Source organism: Corvus kubaryi, unplaced genomic scaffold (assembly GCF_017639235.1).
Source record: "Corvus kubaryi isolate FWS band 111438036 unplaced genomic scaffold, C.kubaryi_AGA036_p1.0 133, whole genome shotgun sequence".
Classification (NCBI taxonomy): domain Eukaryota; kingdom Metazoa; phylum Chordata; class Aves; order Passeriformes; family Corvidae; genus Corvus; species Corvus kubaryi.
The window spans coordinates 23,227,403-23,237,378 of record NW_024580667.1 but is presented as its reverse complement, the minus strand read 5'-3'; the positions used below and the strand labels follow the sequence as shown (position 1 = coordinate 23,237,378).

The window sequence follows — 9,976 nt, the reverse complement described above, 5'->3', positions numbered from 1 at the left end:
CTTAGCAAGGACGTCCCTTCCGGGACTAGGCTTGCTAACCTATGACACACTGAAAAGCAGTGATTGATTTTTCAGAGCAGAATTATAAAATATAAATCACAGAAATAGCTATGCTAGTCTTTGTCTCCTGTGCTTTTAGAGTATGAGGAATTTTTGAGTCACGTCAAGACTGAGACCATCCTCCAAATGTTGCTGCTCAGAGCCCCATTCTTGCCAGTTGCTTTGTACAGATAAAAGATTCTGCTATGTCAAGCAAGTGATAGAATAAGGGTTCAAGGAGTTGTGTTTAAAATGGGATAACAAAATGTGATTGCTGCCACTTTAGAGAAACAGGAATGCATTGAATCTCTCTCTTAAATGTGTGCAAGTGTCTGTGCTTTGCTGTGCTGGAGCCAGATGGCATTCCAGTTTTATCAGATAGATCAAGTGGATGGCTATTTCCTCCTCAGTGGCTCTGTTCTAGGATCACACTTCTACTAATGTTGTTTCTTAACCTTTTTTTTGTTTATTTTGTTTCCTTAATTCAGATCAGAAGCCAAAAAGACTAAAGTTAAAAAGAAGACCAACAATCCACATTTTGATGAAGTGTTTTATTTTGAGGTTGGTATTTCAAAGGAATGGGTGATAAGCTGAAATGCTGTACTGTGGATAGTTGGCACGACATCCTGCTCCGTGTTGTGCCAGCTGTCATCTTTGAAGACTGTTTCAAAGCATGGTGCAGGGGAAAGAAGTACATGGGCTCAGACTGGCTGGCTGTCTGCTGAAGGAGCAGTATCCAGCTTCACCTCAGGTGCTCTGTAGGAAAAGCTTCAAGTTGGGCACTTGTGAGCAACAGGCTTTGCACTTAACCACATCTTGCTCCACTAGAGTTTTGAAAAAAGGACATTTAAAAATGAGTTTAAAAAACCCGAACAAACCACACACACAGAGAAATGATATTTTTTTCTTAGTCTGTGTTTTTATAGCTGCTCCACCCTGTCTTTCCCAGTCAATGGGAGGAAGGCTATCTCCTTAGGAATACTGAAAACTGCAGAGGAAAAATACACTTAAACTGGTTGTTCTGGCTGTCTACCAGTCTGCTGCAATACCAGTGCCTTTTCTCCAAGTGGGTGAAACCTCTACAGCTTTATTTAATACAGAGTGTTTTCAACAAGTCCAGTTAAGATAAAGTATAACTTCTATGAAAGTACTCATTTTGGTTCCCTCTGGCAAGAGTAGCTCTAATTGTGGTGTGGTCTATACATATATGTGCATGTGTTTATAATTTAGATCTCTCTTGAAACTTTTCATTCTGTCTTCTAAAGTATGTGTATCATTCTCTTTTTCTCTTGGATATCATAGTCCTGGTCTATGCTTGACTGTTCTATTTCAGTAGACACCTCAAGAAAGTATCTGGAATAGCACAGCTGATGGAAAAAAAAGCCAGAGTAGCACAGTGCTGTTGGCATAGATTGAAAAGCCCTTTCTGCTCATATGGCTTGCATCATTCAGGTCACATTTGCATTATAAATTGTTGCTGGCATAGGGGTGGCACCTAGGGATGTGGTTTCTTGAACCAGTTCTGGGACACAGCCACATCAGGAAGGAGAGCCGGGCACAGAGGAACCATACAAGTGCTGTTGCACTGCGCAGATCTGAAGTGCACATGTCATTCCTGATTGCTGTCTTCCTGCTCCCTCTACAAATCACCATCTTTGCCTAGAAGCCAGTAGTTGTACTGACTAATCTAAAGTCTGTCATACCAGCAGAAACATGCTCTTGTTGATGTAATGTGTTTGGATATGAGAAACAGATTTAGCAAGTTGCTTATTGGTAGCAGCACTTTCTGTAGTGCCTGAAGGGCTGGAAGCCATGAGGGTAGGCTAGGATAGCTATCTAAGGTAATCTTTGCTCTGCCAACCCAGCATGTCTCATCCTAGGATGTAACTGCCCTGCTAGCAGGGAGCTTTTGTGCCTGCTTCCTGGCTCCATGAGACTCTATGGAGTTGCTGCATGGGCACAGTTGGAGGGGCAGAGATCTCATGAGACCGAGTGCTGAAACTGCACTGAGGTGTCCATGTGTTTACCCAGGATTTCAGTCCATCACCTGGCCCAGAACTGTGGTCTTTGGTAGTGTGATACAAGAGTGATGCTTTATGTAAGTAAAACTAAAATGGGCTTCCTTATTCTTAACATAGGCAGTTCTGGAGGAGCCTGTCAGTGAGAACTTTTTAATGAGAATGTAATGCAGGAATTCAGACTGTAAGCCACAAAAACTTCACCTGATTACTCAGCCTTCTGTGTGCTGAAGAAACAGCGAATGTTTGGTATTTAAACACTGAACTTGGCAGGTGGTACCATACTGGGAGAAGAAGGAGAGAAACAAAGCATCTTCCAGCTGGAGTTGGGAGGGAGGAGGCTGGGGGCTTGCTCAGCTTGCCTTTATACTGAGAGCTGAGTTGCGTGCAAGTACCAGCAAAAGCAAAACCTGAACTCAAGCCCATGCCCCAGTTGTTCTGATAACTCAGAGCAAAATGAATTCTAAGAGGCTAAGAGCAGAGCTTGGGAAGTGACTGAATCAGCCAGAGCTCTGAAGTATAAACATACCCTTAGTGCAGACAGAGCCATCATAGATTTATGTCATTTTGAGAGTAGTTAGTACATATCAGGCTAAACGTCTTCAAGGAACAAGGTTCAGTAGAACTGCTATGACTGACTGGGAAATACATTCACTAATGAGACGTGGGCAGACCTGTGGCTGGTGCATGCAAACTAAGTGCTCCGATTCCTGTGGAGCTGAGAGATTCATGCTGTTGACAGTGGTGTCACTTTCTGCTTCTAAACAGCTTCATCAGCTTCCCTGCAGCCTGCAGCACTGTGATTGTCCAAGCCTCCAAGGAAGAAGCTTATCTGTAAAAGACAGTGAATGGGTGCTTTTCTTTCTACTACCAAAAAGTCACACAGATTTAATTTTCTAAATGAAAAATAGGTTATTGTTGGTTTGGGAAATAGCACGCTTATTTAAGGGGTGCTGTGAATGAAACTTGCACCTGATAGGAGCAATTTTCACCACTGTTTCAGCTGCAGAGTGGTGTGGAGCTGTGTGTGCAGCTACAGGAAAATGGTCCTCTTACAGGAACTCAAGAGGGAAGTGCTGGGGACCCGTTTGTAAACTTGTGTGTGCTGAAAAAAGAACCTGAGCAGCTGATAAATGGCTTGCCAGCTTTGCAGATGAAAGGGACCAACACAGCAGAGTTCTGCCCCCTTTTTTGTACAATGTTATGGGTCAGCTAGTGTAGCGCCGTGGACTGGGAGTTCCCTCATCTCCACTTCCATACCACCATCTCTTTAGGAATACCACTCTTGAGCTGTATTGATGTGCACACTAAGTAGTCATATGGGTAAACAGAGAGATGTCATACATGCAGATCCAGCAAAACTTCTTAGGAAGTATTTACTTAGAAGGGACATGCCATAAGTTACACCTATGCTGCAGCTTTTTGGAACAACTCCTGGGTTACAGAGAGTAAGAGACTTAAAAGTTTGCTTCCTTATTAAAAATTACACCATTAGCTTCACAGTGGTAGTAGAAACTGTCATTTACAGGCCTGTAGGATACTTTGCAGAAACAGCGAAGTGTTTGCAAGACTAGGGTGAGGAATTTGTGTTTGACTGCTGAAGTTGTAGACTGTATTTAAATCCACAGTGCTCTTGGGCTTACCAGGTGCATTTGACTCCATTAGTCTGGAGCATTTGGTCTCCAGTGCTGCTAGTAGTACCTTTTAGTGTTTGTGTATCATTTTGAAAATGTTGCCTGCCTCACACACATGTACAAAAGACTCTGAGTGTCCTGTGCCAAAGATGATTTTCTGGTTCCCCTCCACTTAGGCAACTGTATCATTGCCTCCCTTAATTGCCGTTTGCATCTCATGTACAGTACAAAACCAAACAGTCAAGTTTACAATAAATGCCAGTTTTTGTGGGTGAGAAACCACAAGCATTTTCAAGCCTACAATAAAGTTCAACTTCTGTGTGCAGGAACCAGGAGCTGAACCCAAACATCATCATACACCCTTGCATTTGATCAGTTCCTGCTGTGGTTTCAGCTGGGTGGGGTAACCTTTTTCTTAAGTTTCTGACACACTGTACAAAAATACATCATCGAAGTATTTTTACAGTCATGGTAGAAAACAAATTTTAAGAAACGTTTGTACTAAAACTTTTTATGCTAATGCTCTATACTTCTTTCCTTTTTTCTTTGCCTGTGCTTTCCTGTTAATCAGTCTTGCAAATATGGTTGGTGAACTGTGCAGCTGCTTCTATATTCTGATATGCATAACACAGGCTAGGGTCTCTTGGATACTTGGTCTGCTTGGTATTTGTTTTATGGGCAGGTTGAACTGACTTCCAGGATATCAGGACAGGAAGAGCTTCCCAATTTTAATTGGGTACACTGCAAAATGTTTTTAAGGGTGGTTGTGGTTCCTTCCCTGCCATCTGCAGAGTGCCTCAGGGTGTGTGTTGTACAGCTGTATTTAAATCCCAAATATTAATTACCCTTTTATTTCCCTAGATGGATAATGAAAGTGGTGTTCCTTTCAATGGTATTTTTCTATTGTCAATGTAAACTTAAAGTGCTGTAGTAATATTAAAGATGGTCTTTCTCTGTAAAAAAAACTACAGAGTAGTCCAAGAGTATCTGCTTACTCTTGGATGTGATTGTGTAACCACCACTTTATAGTCAGTAATCTGTTTAGTCAACATGTTTACTTGCTTGTATGAATGTTTTCAGTATCAGGACTGAAGTCACTGCTGGTAGTAAAATACTGTGCTCTTCCAAAGCTTTCTAAAAGTTACATCAGAATGTTTTTGTATCAGATAAAGCTGTTAAAGTTTCCTCCTTGTCATGATTTAGCTCACTACACTCCTTTTTATTAGGTTACAAGACCCAGTAGCTACAACAAGAAATCCCATTTTGACATTGAAGATGTAGATGAAGTGGACAAAATGGAGATTAGGTAATATAAAATACATTATTAGTTCAAAATTGTCTTCCAAAGTTGTGTAACTTTGTAGTAGACTGTCTGCAAAGTGGCAAGCATAGTTTTTCTGTTGATGCATCAAGATGAGTTTTTGTCACTGTATCTGTATGTTTATTTACCTCCACTGTCCTGTAGATTGTATCTTGAGTACGTATGTTGGTTCTGATGCAGGGGAGATCCTTACTATTTTCCTTTGTTTGTCATGTACACTGTGTGTATACTAATATGAAGTTGTCATTAAGCACAGCCTTTTATATCTGGGCTCCCCTTTCCTCCCTCTCTCAGTTGCCCCGGACAGCCCAGAGGCTCTGTGATGCTCTCAGTTAAAGAGTATATTTTCTTTTATCACTTAATTTTAGCAACTTATGTATAGTCCCTCTTCCCTGAAAGGAAACTCTTGAACTCAGAGTTTTTCTGGGGCACAGACAGTTTCTCTTCTCTTTTGCCTTCCCAACTTTAACCCTTTATTGCAAGATTTGGTATGGTAAAAGTGAAATCAGTTGCACAGGAAAAAGCAATTCTGATTTCAAAACCAACACAATCCTGCCCCACCCTGTGCCACCCTCTTAGTACTATTTTAAAACCTGCTGAGGCCAGTCAACAGTGTCTGTGGGGAGAGGTGAGTATAAAGAGAGGTGAGAAAACAATAGGAGGTGCAAAACTGGAAAGTGTCACATGCATCTTACCATCACATACTATTGAAACTTGGAGACTTGGGCCATCTGGTGATCTGTATTCACAGTAAATGAAGACTGCTATATCTGCATTAGGTGGTGAGAAATTCCCCTCTCCTTTATGTTAGTATTTGGAGGAAGAATAGTAGCACTGCCTCCCTCCCCATGTATTCTCACCAGAGAAGGTTCCACAGTTCTTCAGAAGCGCAACTGGCTATAAAGAAAGGAGGGGAGACCAGAAAGGGGGAACAATACTTAATCCCAGCAAGCAAAACACATCTGTCTTCATGAATGGATTGAGGGCTGTTCTGATTTGACAGTCAGCTGCTGGTTCATGTAGCCTGTCAGTGTAGTATCACAGCACTACAGGAGCATTAATAGATTTGTGTTTGCCATGACTCTGTGAGGCAGGAAAAGGAAACTATTCATATGTGAGAGAGGCAAGAGCTGAGCTCTTTCACAGAGAACATTTGCGTCAGGCTGTGCAAAGGTGGCACAACCACAGCTAGCTCATGGGAGTAAAAGCAAAGGCCCAGGTGCAGCGCTGAGCTGCTGTGGTGGTGTCAGTGTTGCAGCACAGCAGCTGGCCTAGGCCTAGCGCTAGACTATATTTCTGCAAAGCTTTGCATTGTGTAGGCAGATAGGAAGTACCATGCCCCATATTCCATGGGATATGTGTGATGAAAAGGGCAACTACACCATGTCTCAGAAGTTCCAGTCTAGTCTTTGGAACCATGCACTGATTTTAAATGGAAGCCAGGATTCTCTGAAGGATTTTTTGATAGTTTTGAGGGAGACGCTAGACACTGGTGTACAGTGCTTACATACTGCTTAGTATTTCAGTGATTCTTATTTTATACTACTGGGCTAAATGAAATTATACAGTTGTTTTACTTGCTAAATATATTGTCTGGACAAATGACTCATCTGCAACAATAATGTATGTGGAGCTGAGCTTCAGAAAAGTGTGTCATTCCTGAAAACCAGTATATCACAGTCTGGTACACTGTGATATACTGGAATAGTTTGAGAGCAGGCTTGCAAAATAGTTGGGAAAAGATTAAGCACCTAAATAACAGGCAAAAGCAGATAAAGTGTTAGTCTTGGTTGGGCAAATTCTCCTTAGAGCTTTTGTCCCCTGTGGGACAGTGTGGTTTTGTTTCCATCTTGGGTTCCCCTTCCACCCCCACTCACTTCCTCCACTCTGTTTAGTGAGAGTTAGATTTCCCCCATGCCCTCTGGACAGATCATACAGTTTATGGGTTTGGGGATTTGTTTTCTTTTTCTCTCCTGAGAAACATACAATTCCACAGAGTAAAGAGGAGACTTAGTCTCTCATGATTTCTCTCTAAAGCTATGAAAAGTTTTCTCTTTTTGAGTGGGTGTAGGAAGCTGTAGGCAGGGCATATCAACACTTGGGGGACCAGATGTTCTGGTGAATTCATTGTTTCTCCTCCCCCTCTCTCCTGTTTGTTTCTTTCTGTGACTACAATCTGACCAGTTTCAGAACACTTGTCATAATTTTGCCTTTTAAAAATCTTGGGAAACAGTGATCTTTTAGACTCTGAGGTCTGTGTATGAACATTTTTAATATGCTCTGTTTATTCTTTGTACTCCAAGAGCACAAACCAGTAACTTCAGAATTTGTATGCCTGCTTTGCTTACTGTGTAGTGTGAGATCTACTTTGTTAGTTCCTCTTGTACAGATCCCTTGCACTGATTGTTTTTCTGTAAGCACTGTAACTGCTTTAGCTGTCTGTATTTGAAAGTGTTACTGCTAGTTGGCATCTTGAAAGAGTTTGGATAAACTAGAAACCAGTAGCCTGTAAATACTTGGTAAATTGTAAGTTTGATTGTGTAAATAGGCTTAAAGATTCCTCTCCTCCTGAAGCTGCCTTTAGCTGTCTGAACTGATTAGCAAGATAATAACCCATCAAATATGGAGAAAGGAGAGAGAAGGCCAAATTTTCAAAGGAGATTTTTTCCTTTTGGAGAGTTCTTGCTGGGCAGAAATACTGTCCAAATTATCAGAGTCTGAAGAACTTTAGCTAGCAGGCATGCAGTGGGAGCTGATGGTGTGCCTACTGTATGACACCTGATGCAGGAGGCGCTGTTAAGAGATACAAGATTCAGAGGACTTAAAAGTAGTGTATTCTTTGCATAAGATAGGATAAACCTTTAACAGGGCTGTTGACATCTGCTCCTTGGCCAGTCTACTGTGATTTGCTTGACACCAGGAGGGTTGTGTAAATATGTCCACAACTGGTTGGCTTTGCACCTTATCCGAGTTACAGTTGCTCTTCTAAAAACTGTCATTATTTAAAACCTGTATTTATTTCCATGTAGTGTTTTTACCCCCAAAAGTTAAAGGCACATTCAAGCTGTCACTTAGCTGCAAAATAGTCAGCTGATAACTGTTTTTTAATAGAAATAGCTCTTAGAGAAAACCTTAAAAAACATACAGAAACAAATACCCTGGAGTTTGAAACCCTTGCTTCAAGGTGAGTACAGTAGCGTTTACCTACATGCTGGGTTGGACACCAGTACTTCTGCTCTGAATCTCCATGCAGTTGTTTTCCATTCAGATGTTGAAGAGCGTATGAAAGGGAAGAAATCTACAGATAGACACCAGAACTTCCCAAATGTGAGGGACCGAGTGCCAAAATTTGTGTAAGCTTCAGCCAATACACAGATTACACCAAATGGTAGAACTGTCCTAAGGCTTTGAATATCTCTGCAGAACTAGTTTAGGTGCCATAAATGTGTATGCTTGACACAGGAGTCTTCCTAGGAGCTAGAAACTGGGAAAAACTGTGTAGAACTAACTCTGTAAAGCTGCCACTTAGCTGTTAGTTATCCCAAATTAGACAGACTCTGAGGGTATGTAGTCCTTAAATAACTGTGCTTTTTCCCCTGGTGTCCATTTTACCTGTATTTTTCCATTATCTGGGATAGCCAGATAGCCCTCTGAATCTTTGTCAGTATGGACAGTGGAAACAGTACAGATGAGAAAAAGTTAATCTGAATGACATTTTTCACTAATGTTTTATGGAGGTGAATTTTAAGGTTTCAGAAACCTAAGGTAAGGTTATTCTTTACTGTTTGGAAACCATTGCTGTACAGTTTCAAGTCTTTCTAAGTCATAGACTCGAGGGGAAAACGCCAAAAAAAATTGGAAAAAAAATTGGGATTTAAAAAAAAAATTTAAATTTCTTAGTAATATTTTAAATTATTTGTTTTTATTACAGGGTTGATCTTTGGAATGCCAGTAACTTGAAGTTTGGTGACGAGTTTCTAGGAGAACTGAGGCTCCCTTTGAAATTTCTCCGACAGTCTAGTTCTTACGAAGCATGGTATTTGACATTTTCTTTTGGAGAATAAGTAGAAACATATGTCTGCTCTGAAGACTTAAGAGTAATTACTGCTATGTGATAAAGTTTAAATGGATTTAATTTGTATCTTTTTTGTAAGCAAGCCAAAGTAATCTTAGCAAGTGTAAGAACAAGAAGTTTTGATAATGTGATTAGAGGTTTCAGTCTGCCTCTCTGTAGCATGTGGGAGTTCTAGTATGTTGGTTTTATACCAATTACTGCAGTTCATCAGCAGTGCTATGGTTTTAGTGTGTGGGTTTTTAATCATATCTACATAAATCTTTATGTTCAGAACTTCCCATGTTGCAGTTGGTGCAAAACAGACTGGCAGGCTTAATTAAGAAGTCTGATTCGGAGCTCTCGAGTTTGATACATATATAAATACTGTGTATCTGTACAGTTTCTCTGTGCTCATATATAGCCTGAGAAAATCTTGTGTTTCAGCACGAAGTTTCTGTCTTATTTTTTGCATATCAGGTATTTTCTGCAGCCCAGAGATAATGGTAACAAGTCATTGAAACCTGATGACCTCGGTTCCTTAAGGTTAAATGTGGTTTACACTGAGGACCATGTTTTTTCCTCAGACTATTACAGTCCGCTGAGAGACATCCTGCTAAAATCTGCAGATGTTGAGGTAATTAGCTTGTGTTGTTTGTTATTTACTTGCAGATCATCTTCACAGGGGTCTGAGTATTTGTCACTATCTTGCTGGCACCGTAGGTGTGTAATTACCAGAGAGGTCAGCTCTTCCTTTTCAGACCTCAGAGCCTTGTTAAGCTCTGCATATCCCTGGTGCTTGTTTTCAGTCCTTGCAGAGATCTTTATCTGTATGGTGGGTGAAGGCACACCCAGGAACACAGTGGTTTTAGCAGCAGCATATTCTCTGTGACTTCTTAATATTACATGTGTA

General features: G+C 40.9%; 1 protein-coding gene across 2 annotated transcripts in view; it reads left to right on the top strand.

Moving 5' to 3' along the window:
- The window catches only part of RASA3 (RAS p21 protein activator 3), a 132,266-nt gene that overhangs the window by 100,437 nt on the left and 21,853 nt on the right, over window positions 1–9,976 (top strand). For both annotated transcript variants that reach the window (XM_042039408.1, XM_042039418.1), the window contains exons 7-10: window positions 528–600; window positions 4,918–4,997; window positions 8,944–9,048; window positions 9,544–9,700. In XM_042039408.1, coding sequence (XP_041895342.1) covers window positions 528–600; window positions 4,918–4,997; window positions 8,944–9,048; window positions 9,544–9,700 — 415 coding nt within the window. The remainder of the gene's footprint in view (window positions 1–527; window positions 601–4,917; window positions 4,998–8,943; window positions 9,049–9,543; window positions 9,701–9,976) is intronic.